Below are 20,794 nucleotides of genomic sequence, written 5' to 3'. Positions count from 1 at the left end.
GCCTTAGCAACTTAACGAGGCCTTAAGCAGCTCAGCGAGACTCTTTCTCTAATAAAATATTTAAAAATGGGGGGCTAGGGATATGGTTCAGTGGTAGAGCACCCCTGGGTTCAATCTGCAGTACAAAAAAAAAAAAAAGCAAGAGAAGCCTAGTCTCTTGAATCCTGACACTGTCACTTTTACCACATTCTATTTGCATTCTAATTATAGCTGGTACCCAAGGGGAGCAGAATTAGAAGAAGGGAATATCAAAGAAATTGTGGACATATTTTAAACCAGCCAACAGATCACTGAAGAAAACCATCTGTCATTATCTTACCATTATTAGTATTTCGGGTTATTTCCTCCCATTTTTTTTCCCCTTCCATTATTTTTTTTTTCTTTTTACGTAGTTGTATCCATCAATTTTATATTTTGCTTTTTTTCACTCTATAGTGTTCTCTGGCATTAATGAAAAGGATTCTCCACCCCAAGCCAACCTCTAGGGAATGCTGGTGCTTGAATTCTCTTCCTTCCTCTCGGTACTCTTTTTTTTTTTAGAGAGGGAGTGGGAATGGGGTGCTTGATATTTAACTCAGGACCTCATGCATGCTAAACATAAGCTCTACCACTGAGTTGAACTAAGTTGTTGCTTTTTTTTTCTTCTCTTTAATTGAACCCAGAGTGCTCTACCACTAAGTCACATCCCTATCCCTTTATGTTTTGTTTGTTTTGAGACAGGGTTTCACTAAGTTGCTGAGGCTTGAACTTGCAATCCTCCTGCTTCAGCCTCCCAAGTCATTGGATTACAGGAATGTGCCACTATATCTAACAATGAGCTGAGTTATACCCCAGTTCACAGGCCTTTCTTTGATGGAAGTAGTAGAGGTGAGACAGAAGACTAATTAAAGATAGACTCCAACATACAAAGATTAGTGAGAAGATTCTTAAAACCATAAACTTTATTTATCAGATATTAGGAATAAGTGAGAGAATTCCAGGTAGCACTCAACCAAAAATCCCATGCTGTATAGATTTTGATTTTCATTATCCTCTCTCTTTGCAGCAACTATAGTTTCTCAACAGATGGCTTCAGTGGCTCAGGAGGCAGTGGTAGCCATGGTTCCTCTGTGGGTGTCCAGGGAGGTGTGGACTGGATGAGAAAACTGGCTTTCCGCTACCGTAAAGTGAGAGAAATTTATGATAAGCATAAAAGCAACGTGGGTGGTAAGTGTGGCATACAATCAGTCTAATTCTGTTTCTTCCTGATTTCCTACTTTCCTTTCTAGGGATTCTTTAGATAACCCTGGCAACTGCTTATTAATTTATTCCACAGCAGTTTGTTAATTCTGTATTTTAAAAATGCGGATGTGGGCTGGGGTTGTGGCTCAGTGGTAGAGCGCTCACCTCACACCTGCGAGACCCTGGGTTTGTTCCTCAGCACCACGTAAAAATATATGAATAAAATAAAGGTATTGTGTCAAAAAAAAAAAATGCGGATGTGATTAAAACCCTTTGGGGAAGAAGCTCTGCACTTCTAATGGACATTAGACTAAATAGTTAGAATAATAGAAAAGCTCTTCATTTCTAATTTCTCTTGGCATCAATTTGGAAAGTTCTCTTTAGACAGATGACTTTTTGAAGGAAATGATTTACATAGATTATGTTTGATAACATGTTTTTGTTCTTGAGTCACAACCATTGTCAATATAGAAATAGGGTGCCAGATTTTGGAGGGCTAATTTCTGTAACCATCAGAACAAGTTAAGTAGAACTAGTTACTATGTTTGTAGTGGATGGAAAACTAGCTCTAGGATTATAGGTTAGCAATTTTAATGTGTTGTAATTTGAAAGACCTTGGAAATTATTTCTACCCGAAAAAAAATTTCAAATGTCATTCCTAAAAATCTGTTATTTGGAATTAATTAATCATATTTTATTCAAATTAGAAATCTAAATATCTCATTTGGCAGTTGAGAAATTAACATTCATCATAGAGGTAGTAGGGGGAGGAAACAGCATATCTGTGATCACATAGCAACTTAGTGGCCTGGCCAAATCACATCCCCTGACTTTTGGTCCAGTGTAGTTCATGCCATTCCTTTTTTAGTGAGGTACCCTTTTTGAGAAAATATTTAAAGCTGTGAACCATCCCCCACAAAAGTACACACATAAAAATGTTGCATGAAGTTTCAGGAATTATATAGACTGGAGGTATTATGTTAACTTTTCATCACTGTGACAAAACATCTGAGAAAATCAGCTTAAAAGAGGAAAGATTTTTTTGGCTCAGTTTCAGAGTTTCAATCCATAGTTGACTGGTTCCATTATTTCTGGGCTTGTGGTGAGGCAGTACATCATGGCAGAAGATGAACAAGATGAACAAGATGAACCTTGGGACAGCCAGGAAGCAGAGACAGAGGAAGGGGCCAGGGGCAAGACATAGCCCCCAAGGACACACCCCCAAAAACCCACTCCCTTCAACAAGGTACCACCTCCCAGTTTCCACCACCTCCCAATGCATCATTTATATATAAATCGATGGATTAATCTATTGATGATGGTCAGAGCCATAGTGATCCAATAACTTCCCAACAGCCCCACTTTTTTTTTTTTTTAATACCTGTGATTGAACCCAAGGACACTGAGCCACATTCTCATCCCTCATTTTATTTAGAGACAGGGTATCACTAAGTTGCTTAGGATCTCATTGAGTTGCTGAGGCTATCTTTGAACTTGTGATCCTCCTGATTCAGCCTCCCAAACTGCTGGGCTTACAGGCATGTGCCACTGTGCCTGGCACAGCCCTACTTCTAACAGTGCTGCACTGGGGACCAAGCCTTCAGCACATGAGCTTTTGAAGGACATTCCAAATTAAAACCACAATAGATATATTCTTCTAGTCAAGACCCTTAGTACTATATTATGTTGCCCTACAGAATGGTAAAAGTAGAGACAGAGCTTTAAAGTTCATTTTGGTTTATTCCTGTTAAACTCCTCTTAATTCTACATAAAAATTATGGGCTTCCAGATTTTAGAAATCTAATTTCCTTTTTTCAGATTTCCCTTTTTATTATATCTTCTTATGATACAGCCAATACTTTATATTTTGGCAACTTCAAGTCTTTTTACTTTTCTTCTTTTATATGCATTAGCCTTTGTTTTGTTGGATTTCATATGCAACTTAAGTCTATGATCCATTCCTTGCCTCAGTTCCTAGACTTAGTTTCATAAATGAAGTGATGCAACCTTTTATCAGAGTTCCCTGAGACTTCTTTGGAGAACAGAAATGTATGGTTACAGGATAATTTAACAAAAGTGCCATATCATACCTTAGTTAAGTATGTTGTACTAGTTTTGTTGTTTGTTTTATCCAGAATGTTAAATGAGAGCATCATCTAATTCCAGGCTTGCATTGTGAAACCATCAATTTGAAAATAAATTATACTTCTAGTTCTCCTTACAAAATGTCTTCTGTTTTATGGAGTATTGTTAATAGAGCACAGTATTTTTTTTTTTTTAACTTTCACTACAGAAAATTCTGAGCCAGACTTGCTATTTAAATATTGTAACTCAAGTGTCTAATAACATGCTTCTATTATATGAGTTCTGTTTTGTTTTAACTATGTAGTCTTAGGCAGTGTTTTAGTTTCTTATCAATCAGTTATTTCAGAAATGAGTAAAGTACAGAAAAATGATTATTCAACCTGGAGTCTTTAACTATCATGTTCTGAGGCACATGGAATTGAAGTCACCATAGGGTTGTGGTGGTGGAAACACTACCTGAGACCATAAGCTCTTAAGTTACTGTGTAATCTTTGCCCATCATGCTTTGATTTCTTTAGAAAGAGATTAGAAATGCTGAAAACTCTTCCAGCTATAATACTTATTTCTCCTTCTTTGGTTCCTTATATCCTGTTCTGAAACAGTGCTACTTAAGTATAGTTTTTCATTTTGCATATTTATAGAGTTGGTGATGAAAGAAGGAGCTTGTATCAGAATCTAATTGTGCTGTTTCTACCAGCTGATCTTGTTATTGTGCTCCCTAGCAAAAATTTTGATGAAGAAAGTCAAAGTGGCATTTTGAATAGCACTACTCTAAAATTGCCCCAAGAAGAGAAATATTAGTTCAGGGCCTCACACTATTTCTTTTTTCTTTCTTCCTCTTTTTTTTTATCTTTAATTTATTTGACACAATACCATTATTTTATTTATTTTTATGTGGTGCTGAGGATCTAACCCAGTGCTTCATGTGTGCTAGGCAAGCGCTCTGCAACTGAACCACAATCCCAGCCCCACCTCAAACTATTTTTAAATTGAATTTGTAAGTTGCTTTTTCAGTATCAGCAAGTATATGATGTCAAATGATAAATTTGTCTACTTTTGTTTCCAAAGGCCTCCTCAGTCCCCAGAGAAAGGAAGCACTACAGAGATTAAGAGCAGAAATTGAAGTTTTAACTGATTCCTGGTTAGGAACTGCATTAAAGTCCTTACTTCTCATCCAGTCCAGGTATGGGAATGATTCTTTTAGATCTCATCCTCTCAGAGAGATGATCTCTCCTATCTTAGTCCCATATAACCCATTTCCTAAAATAAGGTTTAGAATAGGGGTGAGAAATATTTAAATGATTGAGGCAAGTACTTAGGTGGGCAGCAAGGTTATTTTATGATAACAGCACACTCTAGAATTTGTTGTTGTTTAAGAGTTTAATTTTTATTTTTTATTGTTTTTTATGTGGTATCAAGAATTAAACCTGTGCTTCACCCTTGCTAAGAAAGCGCTCTACCTCTGAGCTATAACCCCAGCCCACACCCTAGAATTTTAAGAGAACATTTATATGTGAAATCCTTTTTCTTTTATTTTTTTTTTTAAAGAAAGAGAAAGAGAGACAGAGAGAATTTTAATATTTATTTTTTAATTTTCGGCGGACACAACATCTTTGTATGTGGTGCTGAGGATCGAACCCGGGATGCACGCATGCCAGGCGAGCATGCTACCGCTTGAGCCACATCCCCAGCCCCCTTTTATTTTTTTTTAATATTTTATTTCTTTTTAGTTGTAGTTGGACACAATATCTTTATTTTGTTTGTTTATTTTTATGTGTTGCTGAGGATCAAACTCAAGTCCTCACACGTGCTAGGTGAGTGCTCTACCGCTGAGACACAATCCCAGCCCATAAATCCTTTTTTTTTTTTCCCTTGGTTTTTGCTCACAAACTAAAACTCACCTATAATCTCCACCCAGGAGATAAAAAAATCAAAGAATACAAGTAGGAGGCATATCACAGTTTCAGGAAATGTACCTAGGCCCCACTCAAGAAGGAAAGATTCAAAAGAAAAAAGAGTACATTAAGCATAATGAGGAGATATCAGCTTGAGACTTAAGACTAGGAAATAAATGCAGCCATATCTATACCTTCTTCCAAAGCAATAATTCCAAATCCACAAACCAAATAAACAGTAAAACTGACACTGAGGGGTCAATATCCAGTGAAGGTAAAGTACTCATGGAATTAATATGTATTCTGGAATCTGAGTAGCTGTTGTGTGAAGAGCAAAGAGAATTTAAATCATCTCATTTATGGACTAAATTATATTTAGATTAAATAGAACACTAAGTGAGACCTCTGTTGTAATTTGTAATGTATAATATCAATGACTAAGTAAGCTACAGCATGGTCAACAGGGAAATAAGTCATGAATCAAGTTGCTGCTCTTTATTTACTGAAAGACAAAATAAACAAACAGTGTCTCTGCCCTTTTATCTAGAAAATAAAACCTGAGCTGAGCACCCAGTGGTGCATGCCTGTAGTCCCAGCTACTCAGGAGGCTGAGGTAGGAGAATTGCAAGTTCAAGGGCAGCCTCAGCAACATAGGGGGACCCATTCTCTAAAAATAAAAAGGGGGATGGGGCTGTAGCTCATTGGTAGAGTGCCCGCCTCACATGTGTGAGACACTGGGTTTGATCCTCAGCACCACATAAAAATAAATAAAGATATTGTGTCCAACTACAACTTAAAAAAATAATAATAATTAATTAATTAATTAAAAGGGCTAGGGTGTAGCTTAGTGGTAAAGCACTCCTGAATTTAGTCCCCACTACCAAAAGAAAAGAAAACTGAAGTTTTAAGAGTATTCACTAATAATACCTTACTTTGAGATTAGTTTTTGATAGTTAGATCATGAAAAGTTGGCCCATTTGAATTCTTGCTCCTAGGTTGGTTTAGTTTCACATTTTTCTTTTCCTTCTTGTTCCCTTCTAGAAAGAATTGTGTGAATGTTCTGATCACAACCACCCAGCTGGTTCCAGCCCTGGCCAAGGTTCTCCTATATGGACTAGGAGAAATATTTCCTATTGAAAACATCTATAGTGCTACCAAAATTGGTATGGTTTCTATTCTCTTTCTCATCACTGGCCTTACAATAAAACTTTCTACTATTTGTATATTATTTACCAGTTCATCTGTGAGACACTTCGTATATAATATCTATACAACACTTGTCTGACATTTCCAATGAGGTATTTGAGGCTTGGCAGTTATGTTGCTCACTCAAGAACTCACAGCTAATAATTCACATGAATATGCTTCTTTCTTTTATCATATTTGAAAAAACATAATTTCTAGCCTTGAAATCTTTTTTTTTTTTTTTTTGCATCATTTCAGGTTTCTCTTTTTCACATAGAATATGTAGTATGATAGGAAAAGCATTGGATTAAAAATCAAGGACTAAATTGTATACTTAAGTATAGTTAAAATCCCTTGCACCCAGTACAATGACTATTACCAAAAAAACAGAAAATAATAAATGTTGAAAAGAATGTGAAAAAGGAAAAACTGAAATTGTGGTGCACTATTAGTGAGATTGTAAAATTATGCAACTGCTATGGAAAACAGTATGATGGTTCCTCAAAAAACTTTAAAATAGGAATACTATATGATCCAGCATATACCTACTTCTGGGTAAATATGCAGAAGAATTGGGGCTCAGATTCTTGAGTTGTGTCCAAATATCCAGAAGCAGGGTCTCAAGGAGATATTTACATACCCTTTTTTTTTTTTTTAAGAGAGAGAGTTTTTTAATATTTATTTTTTAGTTTTAGGTGGACACAACATCTTTATTTTTATGTGGTGCTAAGGATCGATCCCAGTGCCCCATGCATGCCAGGCTAGCGCGTTACTGCTTAAGCCATATCCCCAGCCCTACATACCCATTTTTATAACAGGATTATTTATAATAGCCAATAAAAAGCAGCAAACCAGGTGTCCCATCAGTGGATGAATAGATAAGCAAAATGTGTTGTGACTGTCATAATTGAACTATTACTCAGCCTAAAAGGAAAAGGAATTCTGTCACACACTGCAACATAGATAAACCTTGCTAAGTAAAATAAGACAGTCACAAAAAGAAAATATTGATTCCATTTATATGTGATACCTAGAGTAGTAAAACTCTTAGAAACAAAGTAGAACATTGTTACTAGGGATTGGAAGGAAACAGGGAGTTGTTGTCTAATGGGTTAGAATTTTAGTTTTGCATGATGGAAACTTCTGGAGGTCTGTTGCACAACAATGTGCACCAATACTACATTTAAAAAATGCTGAGTGGAGGATTTTATGTGTTTTTGTACCACAATCTAAAAAAGTTTTAAAGATTAAATTAGTAAATTTTATGGTGTTTTTGTTTTTTTGGCAATACTGAGGATTGAACCCAGGGAGAAATTTTAGGTTATACTTTTTTTAAGAGATGGGTTCTCCGGCTGGGGTTATGGCTCAGTAATAGAGTGCTTGCCTAGCACATGTGAGGCACTGGGTTCAATCCTCAGCTCCACATAAAGATAAATAAATAAAGATATTGTGTCCATCTACAACTAAAAAAAAAAAAAAGAGAGAGAGAGAGATGGGTTCTCACTGTGTTACACATATTTTACCACAGTTTTTAAAAAAGAAAATAAAAAGGAAGGACTAGGATTTAAGTCTAGTTCCCCCAGTTACTAGCTTTTACTATAGGCAAATTGTCTTTTTTCTTGATATAGTCAGTTTTCTCACATAAAATGAGAATTTATGAAGGAAGTCATAAAAATCAATAAGTACTTACTAAACAGATTAACACACCAGCCCTAGGGTCATATTTTTTTATTTTTTATTTTTTATTTTTTTTTAATTTTTATTATTAGTTGTTCAAAACATTACATAGTTCTTGACATATCATATTTCATACATTTGATTCAAGTGGGTTATGAACTCCCATTTTTACTCCGTATACAGATTGCAGAATCACATCAATTACACATCCACTTTTTTACATACTGCCATACTAGTGTCTGTTGTGTTCTGTTGCCTTTCCTATCGTCTACTATCCCCCCTCCCCTCTAGGGTCATATTTTAAATAGGACTAGGGAAAGCCTCTGTTTACAGGTAGATATCTTTTGAACAAAGACCTAAACAAGATGAGAGAGTGAGCCTTTAGCAGTTTTCCAGAGAACAGCCAACCAAGAAGAGGAAATGAAAAGTGGAAAGGCTGGAGGCATTTTCAAAGAAGTGCAAGGGAGAAAAGAATAGTAAGAAGTAGGTCAGAGAAGTTGAAGGAGAGTGGGGAGAGTTCTGTAGGGCCTTATTAAATGAAATACTGTTATAAGAGGCTGGGGTTGTAGCTCAGTGGGAGAGCGCTTGCATCACACGTGTGAGGCCCTGGGTTTGATCCTCAGCACCACAGAAAAATTAGTAAATAAAAATATTGTTTCTATCTATCTTAAAAAAAGCATTTTAAAAAAAGAAATGCTGTTGTAAGGTTTTTTAAATATTTTTATTTTTATGTGGTGCTGAGGATTGAACCAGGGCCTCGCATGTGCTAGGCGAGTGCTCTACCACTGAGCCACAACCCCAGCCCCTGTTGTAAGGTTTTGAGAAGAGTGACATGATTGGACTTGAACTTTCAACAGATTAGTCTTGGCTGATGTGTGGGACCTTGAGGGAGACAAGTTAGGAGGTTACTGGAGTAATTCAACCTGTGATCATGACTGGCTTGTTCCATGTTATGGTAATGGAGGCTGAGAAAGAGTAAGTTAAATTCCAGGTAGATTAAAATTTAACATGAGCTCACACCTGTAATCCCAGTCACTCGGGAGACTGAGGCAGGAGGATCCCGAGTTCAAAGCCAACCTCAGGAATTTAGGAATTTGAGGCCCCAAACAACTTAGTGAGAACCTGTATCAAAATTAAAAAATAAAAAAGGGCTAGGGATGTGGCTCAGCGGTTAAGTGCCTCTGGGCTCAATCTCTAATGCCAAAAAATTTAGCATGAAAAGCAAAACTTTTTAATTTTTCAGAAGGAAATATAGAAGAGTATTTTAATGTCTTTTACAAAAGTCAAGAGGTATAAAAAGAAAAAAAAAAAGAACAGTTTGATTCCATGAAGCTTTTAATTTTTTATACTTGAGAGTCACAGACTGGGAGAGAAGATATTTGTAACACATTTATTGACAGTTTGCATACAGAATCCATAAAGAACTGCTGCAAATCCATAAAAAGCATCTTGAGATGTGCATGACCTTATGACTATGCAGTTTCACATATATAACTGCTTTCACACTGCAAGCAGAGTTGAATAGGTGTAACAGAGACATATGACCCACAAAGCCTGAAATATCTATCCTGACTGTTTGCAAAAAAAGTTTCCTGACCCTTACACCTGCATAATCTCACATGCATAATAAGACATGTGCAAGGATTATTTATAATAGAAAGTAATTAATTTTGAACCTGTCCATGAACAGAAAATAGGTAAATAGAAATATTCAAACAATAAAATACTATTTTGTAGTTAAAGTAAATGAACTAGGGCTGGGGATGTGGCTCAAGTGGTAGCGCGCTCGCCTGGCATGCGTGTGGCCCGGGTTCGATCCTCAGCACCACATACAAACAAAGATGTTGTGTCGGCTGGTAACTAAAAATAAATAAATTAAATAAAAGGTAAATGAACTAAGAGCCTGTAATCCCAGCTGCTCAAGACATTGAGATAGGAGGATTGAGAGTTCAAAGCCAGCCTTAACAAAAGCAAGGTGCTAAGCAATTCAATGAGACCCTGTCTCTAAGTAAAGTACAAAATAGGGCTGGTTATGTGGCTCAGTGGTTGAGTGCCCCTGAGTTCAATCCCCAGTACCCAAAAAACAAAAAGTAAATGTACAAGGGTTGGAGATGTAGCTCAGTGGTAGACCCCTGGCCTAGCACAAGTGAGGCTCTAGATTCAGTACCCAGAGTTTGTGAATAAACTAAATTATAATTTTAACAACACCTGTGAAGTGTGGAAGGAGTAGGGTGAAAAAGTGTTGAACACAAAAAACACATTGCAGTTAACATAGAATATGTTTAACATTTATATGAAGGTTTTAAAGTGTTTGCACTTTTAGGGGTACATAGTAAATTCCAAGTAAATCTGTAATATCTTATTGTTCTAATCTAAAGCAGTAGTGAAATGTTAAAAGCTTTTTGTTTGTTTTTGTTTTTGATACTGGGGATTGAATCCAGGGGCATTTTACCATTTAGCTGTACCCCAGTCCTTTTTGAAACAGAATCTCACTGAGTTGCTGAGGCTGACCTGGCATGTGTGGTCCTCCTGCCTCAGCCTCCTGAGTCACTAGAATTACAGGCTTGCACCACCATGCCTGGCTTTTGTTTTTAGTACTGGATATTGAACCCAAGGGCACTTTACCACCAGTCCTTTTTATTTTTTTGAGACAGGGTCTTGCTGAGTTTCTGAAGGTCTCGCTAAGATCTGAAGCTGGCCTAAACTTGCGATCCTCCTGTCTCATCCTCCCAACTCACTAGGATTACAGGTGTTGTTGAAGTGTTGAGATTTGACAAAACTGAGTTATTAGTAGGTAGCTTAGTTAGTTACTACCTACTACTTTGTTTGTTGTTGTTGTTATTGTTTATTCTCCATACTTTTTCATGTGGTTGAATATTCTGTTTACAAGGGACTGGGTAGAGGGGAAATGGACCTGAAAGCTCCCTTCAGATACAGCCACTGTTGCTGCTACTTGACTGTGCACTTCATAAGAACCCAGAGCACTCATTATGAGCTTCCCACACCTGAGAGGTAGATTTTCTGTGGTCCTCATTATACCGAGTACTGGTACCCCCAGGCTCATCAAACTACTGGAAATGATTTTATTCTCTTACAGTAATGGTGCTTGTTTGGTGAATTTCCTCAGTCTCAGTTCACCCACAGCTAACCTGCAGAGCTGCAGTGGGATCTGATGCCATGGGGACTGCAGTGAGAATTTTGAGGCTTCCTCCACAGTACAGTGAAATGGGAGCAAGGAGATATTTTTCAGTTCCTCTGAAATAATTTGAAAATTATGATTCTCATTCTGTGATCTTAGACACCATAGAGAATTCTCAGAATCATTTCTGGAAATATCAGTGATTTTGATAGAGAAAACCCAGAAACTAATATTCTCCAAAGGTTTGGTTGATCTTACAGTTCACCACGTTCAGTTGCTAGACTTTTGTTAAACTGACTAGCCTCTTTCCTCCTGGACAGAAAAGCTCATGCCCAGGATTGTTCTGAGAATGTAAATACAAGTATTCTACCAACTTAATTGGAGTCTTTTTTTTTTTTTTTTTTTTTTATGTGTGTAGCTTGCTTATTTGAACTAATAACTCTCTTAGTCTCTTAGTTCTTTTAGAGGGGACATTCATTTACACATATTTCATCCTTGATCAGTGCATTCCAGGACAGTGAGAATGTCTTTGGGTCCTCAACCTTAAATATGAGGTTCATTTTGCTAGGTCTTGGGAGAAAGCCTGAAATCAGACTCAAGTTCTTTTCTATAGACAGATCACATTAGACTGTGGGTTTGGAGACTTGGCTTAATTTTTAAAGGTGTAATGGCTCTCTTCAGCACCTTGAATGTAATAAGTATTCATTATTAATTCAATTATTTAATGTTTCAACTAAATCAGGGTTCAATACATGGACTACAGCCCTCCACTCAACTGTGTGTGAGATTAATATACATTTACTCAGCAAACAACATTTGAATGTTTCCTCAGAATGTAAGGTATGACTGTGCTATTATGAAATATTAGTACTGAAAGCACCTGAGTGCTCTAAAACAAGCCTTGTGTTATAAAGACTGAAACCCAGAGTGGATTAGAGTCTGGTTCAGGAGACCATCCATCTGTTTTTAGATGCCACATTGGCTTGTATATGCTGAGATGATCAAGCAGGACTTCTAAGTATAGAGGTATATAGTCTTTCTAGATCAGTCTTTGTTATGTATTACAGTCATTTTCCAGCAGATGACAGTAGATATCTTGAGGAGGCAGCACCTTTATCTTTTCACAGGAACCCTGGTGCAAAGTACTTTTGCACCTGGCAAGAACAAAGAATGAGATTAATGGAGCAGGATGAAGAAGGAAGCAAAGTTAGGACCTTACTTAACTGAAGCAGGCAGAAGCAGGGAAATAAAATACAATAGAGCTAAAGAGGGCTGGGGTTGTGGCTCAGCAGTACAACGCTTGCCTAGCATGTGCAAGGCTCTGGATTTGATCCTCAGCATCACATAAAAATAAATTAAAACAAAGGTATTGTGTTCAACTACAACTAAAAATAATTGAATATTTAAAAAAAAAAAAAAGGCTAAAGAAAGAGTAAGAAGGAAGGGGCTGGGGATTTAGCTTAGTTGGTAAAGAGTTTGCCTCACATGCAAAAGGCCATAGATTCAATCCCTGGCACCACAAAAACAAAACAAAACAAACAAAAGAAAGAGCAAGAAGAGATTTGATTTCCTTTTATTTACACCCAGAAAGTATCTTTCCCACAATGTCATCGTGTGCAGGTTTTAGGTGTCAGGTTCCAGATGAAATTTGCATTTTTTTAAATGTTGTTAGGCAGTTTATTCTTTCACGAAATACAAGTATTCATTTTTGCATTCACCACAGAGCCAACAAACATTTCTTGTGTAGTGTGTGCCAGAGACTGGGCCCTGTGCAGAAGCATGTTCTGATCGCCAAGTGTTCTGTTGCACTGGATGTGAGATGACCCACAGATCCTGCCATTCTGTGGGCATGTGAGGTGTGTCCTATCTTCTAGCCAGCTGCAGGAAATAGGGCTTGAGAAGGTGCCCACAATGTCACTTGGTGTGAAATTTGCATTTTGATACACTGCAGTTTTCCTTAGAATTGTCTGCAGTAGGGCTGAAGTTGTGGCTCAGTGGTAGAGCACTTGTCTGGCATGTGTGAGACACTGGGTTCGATCCTCACCACCACATAAAATAATGATATTGTGTCCACCTACAACTAAAAAAATACATTAAAAAAAAAAGAACTGTCTGCAGTAGATTTCTGTCACTTATTTCCCAAGATCAGTTTTAGTGATGCAATATCTCAGTTGCAGCCAAAAAGTATAGTAAGTGAGGAAATGCCAGATGTGGCAAATGCAGTTGCCATATTACTTGGTCATTTTTTTCTGTTTTACTCTCACTCTCCTCCCATAAGACCTATGACCAAGACCATTTCTGAAAAATGAAGAATTGGAAGGAAATGACTTTTTTTTGTCTGTAATTTATTTCTAAATAAATCAGGACCTTATAGTTTCACTTTTATTTCTTTTTTTTTTTTTTTAAAGAGAGAGAGATTTTTTTTTTTTTTTTTAATATTTTAGTTTTCAGCGGACACAACATCTTTGTATGTGGTGCTGAGGATAGAACCCAGGCCGCACGCATGCCAGGCAAGCGCGCTACCGCTTGAGCCACATCCCCAGCCCTCACTTTTATTTCTTATCAAAATCATTCAAAATTTAATTACCATGTAATCCAAGCAGCAGAGGAGGCTGAGATAGGAGGATCACAAGTTTGAGGCCAGCCTCAGCAATTTAGCAAGACCCTGTCTCAAAATTAAAAAAAAAAAAAAAAAAATCATTCATTGTGGCACAATAATGGCAATTGTGCCATGGTACATCATGGCACAATTCCCAGGGCTGGGAATTGGGTTTCAAATCCCATTTTTAGCTACTACCTTGTTTGTAATCTGGAACAAGTCACCAAACCTATAAAGTCCCATGATTATCTGAAAAGTAAGGAATGGTATCTCACTAGATTATTTTGAGAATTAAGTGAAGAAATAATAGAAAGGTATTTTGTAAGATATCAAATACAGGAGATATATGAAGTATTTTCAGGAAGAAAGCTGTATTCAGAGCAGTCACACAGCCTAGACCCATCTCTTCCCATTTTTAGAAAATCCTTTACATTAAGATCTTAGGAACTTCACCGTCAATGTAAAGCCTAAAATAAGTTGTTGTTGTTGTTGTAATGACACAGTTTCTCAGTCTTTGGACAGAGGGGCCTACTGGATCTCTGGCTTCCACCCCTAACTCCCACCAAACTATAGTGCCACTTAGTCTGTTAAGCACTGACAGGTGAATGTAGCAGCAAACCCTGGTACTGAAAAGAAGATAGGAGAAAAATATCCTAATAGGAAATTTCCATTTTTCATTCAGGTAAGGAGAGTTGCTTTGAGAGAATTGTGTCAAGATTTGGAAAGAAAGTCACATATGTAGTGATTGGAGATGGACGAGATGAAGAAATTGCCGCCAAACAGGTAACTGATTTTTTTAAAAAAGGTCTGGTTATGCATGGAGCAATTAGGAAAATGGTAAAAACTACAAAATTGGGGCTGGGGTCGTGTCTCATTGGTAGAGCACTTGCCTGGCACATGTGAGGCACTGGGTTCAATCCTCAGCACCACATAAAATAAATAAATAAAGATATTTTGTTCATCTACAACCAAAAAATGTTTTTTAAAGAAACTACAAAATCTTAGCAATCTATTTTGTATTAGTAGTGTTTCTCTTCTCTTCCTCTCCCATTTTCTTCTAAAGAAAGAGAAAAACAATAGTTTTTTTTTCCTTAAATGGAGTTTTCCCTCTAAATTGGTAAATCCTCTACCCCCTCCTCCCTGCCAACTCAAAAATCTTAAAAGCTTCCAGACCTGTTACAGGGATTTCCCATCACTAAACCTGAGATATGGGCCCCATCTTTTGTCTTCATCTAAGAAGGCAACACCTTCTCAAGAGCATCAGACTTAATTGCAAGAAGGCAAATCATTCTGACTTTTGCGGGCTTCAGAATTTCAGAAAACAAACAAACAACAAAAACAGCTCAATCAGTTTGGAGTTGTTTTTGTAGAGAAAGTCCTTCCTGCTTTTAAGCCCCAGAAAGTTTGTTCTAATGGTAACCCCATCACTGTACAGGTCCCAACTCACGTCATCCCTTCTCTTTTCCTTTGTTTCTTGTTTTTTTTTTCCGGTACTGGGGATTGAACCAAGTGGTACTCTGCTACTGAGCTACATCCTCATCCTTTTGTATTTTTTATTTTGAGACAGAGTCTCACTAAGTCACCTAGGCTGGTCTTAAATTGTGATCCTCCTGTCTTGGTTTCTTAAGTCATTAGGATTACAAGCTTGTGCCACCTGCTTCATTATGTTTTCATTTACTACTTTTATTAGCTATTCAGGAACCTTTTCTTTTTCACATATGTAGTCACTGAAGCTTTGATTCTAAAGTACTTCTTGTTACCCTCTTTGGGGAAGACAATACTGAATGAAAGTGTCAGTACTTCTCAGTCTGTAGAAGAAAGTTGGGGAGAAAAAAGAGTCATTAGCAGAGCCAACATCTCTAAGCTCACGTCTGTAATCATCTACCATAAAATGTACCCATTAGGAGCTAGGGATGTAGCTCAGTGTTAGAGCGCTTGCCCAGCACTCACGAGGCCCTGAGTTCATCACCAGCACCACAAAAATGAATAAGGGCTAGGGTTGTGGTTCAAGTGGTAGAGTGCTCGCCTAACACATGTGAGACACTGGGTTTTAAAGAATAAAATAAAATTAGATATACCCACTGAAAAATGCCTTGGTGCTTTATCCAATCCAGCCTCCTCCTTGTGAAGGATCTTTACCACAGCCTCTCTGACAGAGAACTCCGGCCCTGCGTGAATAGGTACCCAAGAGTGAGGTTAGGGTGTTCCTCCTTCCATTTGACAAAAATTTCTCTCTTAAGTTTCACACACTGGTCCTAGCCTGGCGTTCCTGAATGTAGCATAACAAGTCTGCTTCCTTTTCTGTATGCTGTAGTGTTTTTTTATTTTGTTTTGGTTTGGTTTTTTTGGTACTAGGGATTGAACTCAGGGGCACTCAACAACTGAGCCACATCCCCAGCCCTATTTTGTATTTTTATTTAGAGACAGGGACTCAGTGAGTTGCATAGTGCCTCGCTTTTGCTGAGGCTGGCTTTGAACTCACTATCCTCCTGCCTCTACCTCCCAAGCCGCTGGGATTACATGCACCGGCTACTATAGCCTTTTAAATACCACACATGAGCCACTGGCCTGAAAAAAACTGCCATGTGTCAAAAGAACTGTGTTCTAGGACCTCAGTGTTCTGAGGAACATGGAACCCATTTGAATAAGACGATCAGTAAAAATAATTGCCTTTAACTTCATGGTTCATAGTTTCCAGTACTTGGGTGTATCTAAGTCCTCTTTTGAGTTTGTGACTTCCAGAACAGCATATAATATTCTTGACATGATTCTGACTATATGATATGGGACTGTTATTTCCTGGATCTATAGATTCTGCTTCTTGGACATGGACAATATTTGGATTGGGCCCTATAGATCTAAAATTTGTAGAAAATTATCTTGATAGTGTAGTCTTATGTTAATTCTAATTTATCTGGGTTATTTTATATGATCCTGAAGACCTCATATAGTAGTTGGAGCATGAAAACACAGTTACTACTCAAGCTTGATAAAAATTCCTCCCATGTGTAAAATATACTATAATGTACAGGGTCCTTGTACACATGACTTAATTCACCCTTATGGCAGCCCTATGAGGTGGGTCAGGGTAATTAGTTTCTAAGCACCTCAGACAAAGGGCTGTGGAGAAAGGTGTATGGGTAAGTAGAAGCTCCCTAAAGAAGTTGAGTTAACCAGTTGTCCTCCCTCTCTTCCAGCACAATATGCCTTTCTGGAGGATCACAAATCATGGAGACCTAGTGTCCCTTCACCAGGCTTTGGAGCTTGATTTTCTCTAAGAACTTATATGAGGAGTCTTCCTCATGAGCTCCTTTTTCATTCCTGAAGGGAGCCAGAGGCCAGAACCAACTGGGAACTTCCTTCCCATCCTTCTCTCCCTCCCTCTTTCTCTTTTTCTCTCTCCATGGAATGCTGGCGAGAACACAATCAGAACCAACAACTGCAATTTTTGCTACGAGTGAGCTGCAGCCCTGTGTTTATCCTTGTACAGATGCAGGAGACAGTTGGATAAGAGCACAGTGGACTACTGCAGCTACAGTACTTACATTTCTTCTATTTTGTTTCAAAGAATGGGAAAAAAAAAAAAAGGAAATTTTGGGGGCAGAGTTGTACTCTTAGTCCATGACCAGACAGAGAACTGCTCTTGTGACAGGATAAATGCAGCAGAGTTTTTTTAAGAACATCTCTTGCAGTCTTTAGGATTTTCTTAGCTGTAGAACTTCTTTCCAGTGAATGTGTATGTTATTTTTATAGGTAAGGGTCTGGTCTCTGAAGCAGGATCCCCCCCCCCCCTCTTTTCTTTTTCTAGCAAGAAAGGGACATGTAATTTTTTCATGAAAACAGTAATTGAAATATCAAAAATACCTCTCTGTATCGACACCACCTCCTTGGCTGCTCCAGTGGTCTGTTCTCCAGGATGGTTCCTTTCCATCTGTGGAGCACTGGACTTTGGCATTTCCCATCCTGCAAGCCTCAACCCCCTTGCCAGTCCCTCTTCCTTTTTAACCATGTGGCACTACCCTGGAATCTCTTTCCCTTAGGGAATAAATCCTAAGCCTTCAATTTAATTCAAAGGCTATATCCCAAGAAGCTTAGCCTCCAGACTGGAGAGAAAGGACTCAGGCTTATTGGAATTTTGGCTCTTGAGACAGGAAGATTCCACCTATTCCTTCTGCAGAGAAGCACCTTTTCCCACAGATGCTCAGCCTGCAGCCTCTTCTGTGTTAGTCAACAGATGCTGGGCTCTGACCCCTTGCTGCCTTCTGCACTTCACATCCACCTCAGTGCATCTCCAGCCAGTCCCTGCCCATTGGATTCAATTCAAATCAAGTCTAAGAACAGGCTTATAACTACTTCTTCAAGGAAGCTCTTCAGCCACATGCAGGGTGTCCCAGGCATATATGTACCCAGATCTCTGCCTGAAACTAGAGATCCTATTTCTGTAATCAAACCCAGTTTCCCATGGAATGCCCTATTTCTCAAATCCCATTCTAAAATGGGAAGCCAAGAGATCAGAAAGACTTTCCTGATATAAATGAGGGTGCTGGCCCAAAGACTGGGCCAAATGCAGGAGCATCTCTCAGCCTGCCTCTTGGGAATTGTGAGGATCCAGGCCCTAGTCCCAGCCTTCTAGCCCATCCATGTTTATTGGATGCCCCATCCCTCCAGGACCAACTTGGGTACCTATTCAGATGTGAGAAACTTCTGCTAGAACTGAAAGAGGTGGTTATATAAGCACCTCAAAGAAGCAGCCTTGGTCCTCGGGAGGAGTTCCTTGACCAACCCCAACTGTAATTGCTTATCCCCAGAGATGCTCTGCACCCATTTCTAGAGATACAGTAGCACAAAGAGTGCCAGGTCACCCAGAGAGCAACAGCAAGGCTGGCACACACATTCCTTCAGAACTGATGGACAATGCTTCATAAATCAGAGTTTAGAAAGGAAGTTTTGAGAGAGGAGCTGAAGTCTATTCTGTCACTTGGCCACCTTGGGCTTGTTTCCAGATTGGTGTGGAAGGAGGGAGATGGAGTATGAGGCAGACCTTCTGGGTCTATGTGTTCAGCACAGCTGGCCACATGCTGTTCTGCCTTCCTTGATGGTCCATCTCAGAAAATTCTAGAGTGGGTTTTACTTTAATGCCTCAGACCCTCCCCACATTGCCAGTTTAACTATTGGTTTCTTCCCCTGGAGAAAGACCACCTGCTGTGCTGTGCTGTGCTGTGCTTCAGGATTATGAGGCTGCACAATGGCACCCACTCATATACAGGTAACACAAAAATGTTCCTTTTTCCCACCTGTGGCGGGCTATTTATTTTAGAATATGACTTGGATTCTTTTTTTTAATGAACTTTTTCCTCTTGGTCTGACTGCCCCTGCTTAACTCTTTCCAAAAGGAACTTGAGTGTGACCAAGAGGTGAGAGGAGCCTGTACACCTTTCTGGTGGCTTCTACCCTCATTCAGCAAGCAGACATAAAGCAGGAACTTATCTATCTCCACAAAGAGAAATTGTCCAAGGAACACTGCCCTTCTTACCGTCTTCTCTTCCTTGGTGCAAAGCCCTGGAAAGGAAAATAAGTGGGTAATATCAAGAGCTCAGTTGGAAGCTGAGTCCAAAGGAGGCTGAGTCCTTTCATCAAGGGGAAGCCCTCTTCACTGGAAAAAGTGCACATGAAATTAGCCAGATGAGGAGTCCTCCCCCAGCCAGGCACTGTAGCTCTGTAAAGTGGTCTGGACATCTTACGGTGAGGACTGTTAATTAATGACTCTGGAGGTGTTGGTGTGCCCCGGGATAAGAGGTGGCTTGAATTTCGAATGTAAAACTGATCGTGCCTTAGCGTCACCCTGTCCATTGCCCCTGGAGCAGCTGGTGGTGTCCAGGAGAATGGACACCTGCTGCAGATTTTAGATGCCTATTTGGGCTTTTGTTTGATTTGGGGTGTGCCTGTCTTCTGCTCCACAAGTTGGGGGACAAAGCTAATGTCCCAAGAGACTCTTGCCACAGCTTGTTCGCAGTTTATACAAACTCCACAGCTCCAAGTAGATTTGGTTAGCAAACTCAAGCTGCAGCACATGGAGCTTCTAGATGCTCGCTACCTTGAATGGTGTCAGTGCCACTGACTGACAGAGGAGTACAGGGCAGAGCCTGACCCTTGGGAGAGCCATGCCTAGGCCAGCAAGAGGTGACCTTGGGGCCTGCCTCTCCTCACTCCTCTGCAAGGAATAATTAGGGCCCCTCCTTCAGCAAGTTTCTATTTCTTACCACTAAATTGGTTTCCTTTTTCAGCTGAAAGTTAGAACTCCCCAGGTATATATACACTATAGAAGCCAAATCTCAGAATTCTGAGATTGTAGAACATCTCATTTCCACAAGAGGGAAAATTGAGTTGTATCCCAACCCTGAAAACGGGCCGTCTGTCCTTTCCTCTGCTCTGAGTCAGCTCTAGCAAGCAAGGCTCCGTGGCTGCTTCCTAATGCACTGACAGGAGCCATCCCATTAAGGACGACCTCTACTCCAAACATGACTTTCTGGACTTCAGATGCCTCTTTTAACTGGAAAGGCATTGATTGGATTGGATGTATTTATGTGACTGCGGGCATTCGTGGCTGTAGAATCCTTGACCATAATGTTATATGTAATGGGAACTATCTTATAAACTTGAAAAAAATAAAGTTTTTATTTTCTATACAGTTTTCTCCTGTGTCTTTTCTAAATAGGATCGGCTCAGTTGGTCAGCCATGCGGCTCCTCATCAGGACTTCATAAGTATTCTGAAGGGGTGATTAGAAAGATGTCACCCTTTCAATAAGTGGGTCACTAATTTCACCAAGAAAGTAAGACTAACCACTTGGTATAAATAAGCATACATGGGGAAAGTAAAATAAATATTTTTAAGCAATTTGCAAGGGAGCATTTATTTCTGAAATGTTTCTAAATGGCATTGCTTTTTAAGGTTTAGAACTGGAATGATAAGAAATTTCATTTGCTGTCAAATG

General features: G+C 38.9%; 1 protein-coding gene across 5 annotated transcripts in view; it reads left to right on the top strand.

Annotated features, from left to right (window-relative positions):
* Eya3 (EYA transcriptional coactivator and phosphatase 3) overlaps nucleotides 1–20,487 on the top strand; it is a 104,487-nt gene extending 84,000 nt beyond the window's left edge. For 4 of the 5 annotated variants that reach the window (XM_027936975.3, XM_027936972.3, XM_027936974.3 and 1 more), the window contains 5 exons: nucleotides 1,046–1,206; nucleotides 4,375–4,489; nucleotides 6,243–6,364; nucleotides 14,484–14,584; nucleotides 16,999–20,487. In XM_027936975.3, coding sequence (XP_027792776.1) covers nucleotides 1,046–1,206; nucleotides 4,375–4,489; nucleotides 6,243–6,364; nucleotides 14,484–14,584; nucleotides 16,999–17,079 — 580 coding nt within the window. In that variant the 3' untranslated portion in view covers nucleotides 17,080–20,487. The other variant, XM_071617526.1, reaches the window with a different exon arrangement.
* The last annotated feature ends 307 nt before the right edge of the window (nucleotides 20,488–20,794 follow it).

Source organism: Marmota flaviventris, chromosome 10 (genome assembly GCF_047511675.1).
Source record: "Marmota flaviventris isolate mMarFla1 chromosome 10, mMarFla1.hap1, whole genome shotgun sequence".
Lineage (NCBI taxonomy): Eukaryota > Metazoa > Chordata > Mammalia > Rodentia > Sciuridae > Marmota > Marmota flaviventris.
This window is presented reverse-complemented; position numbering and strand designations above follow the sequence as displayed.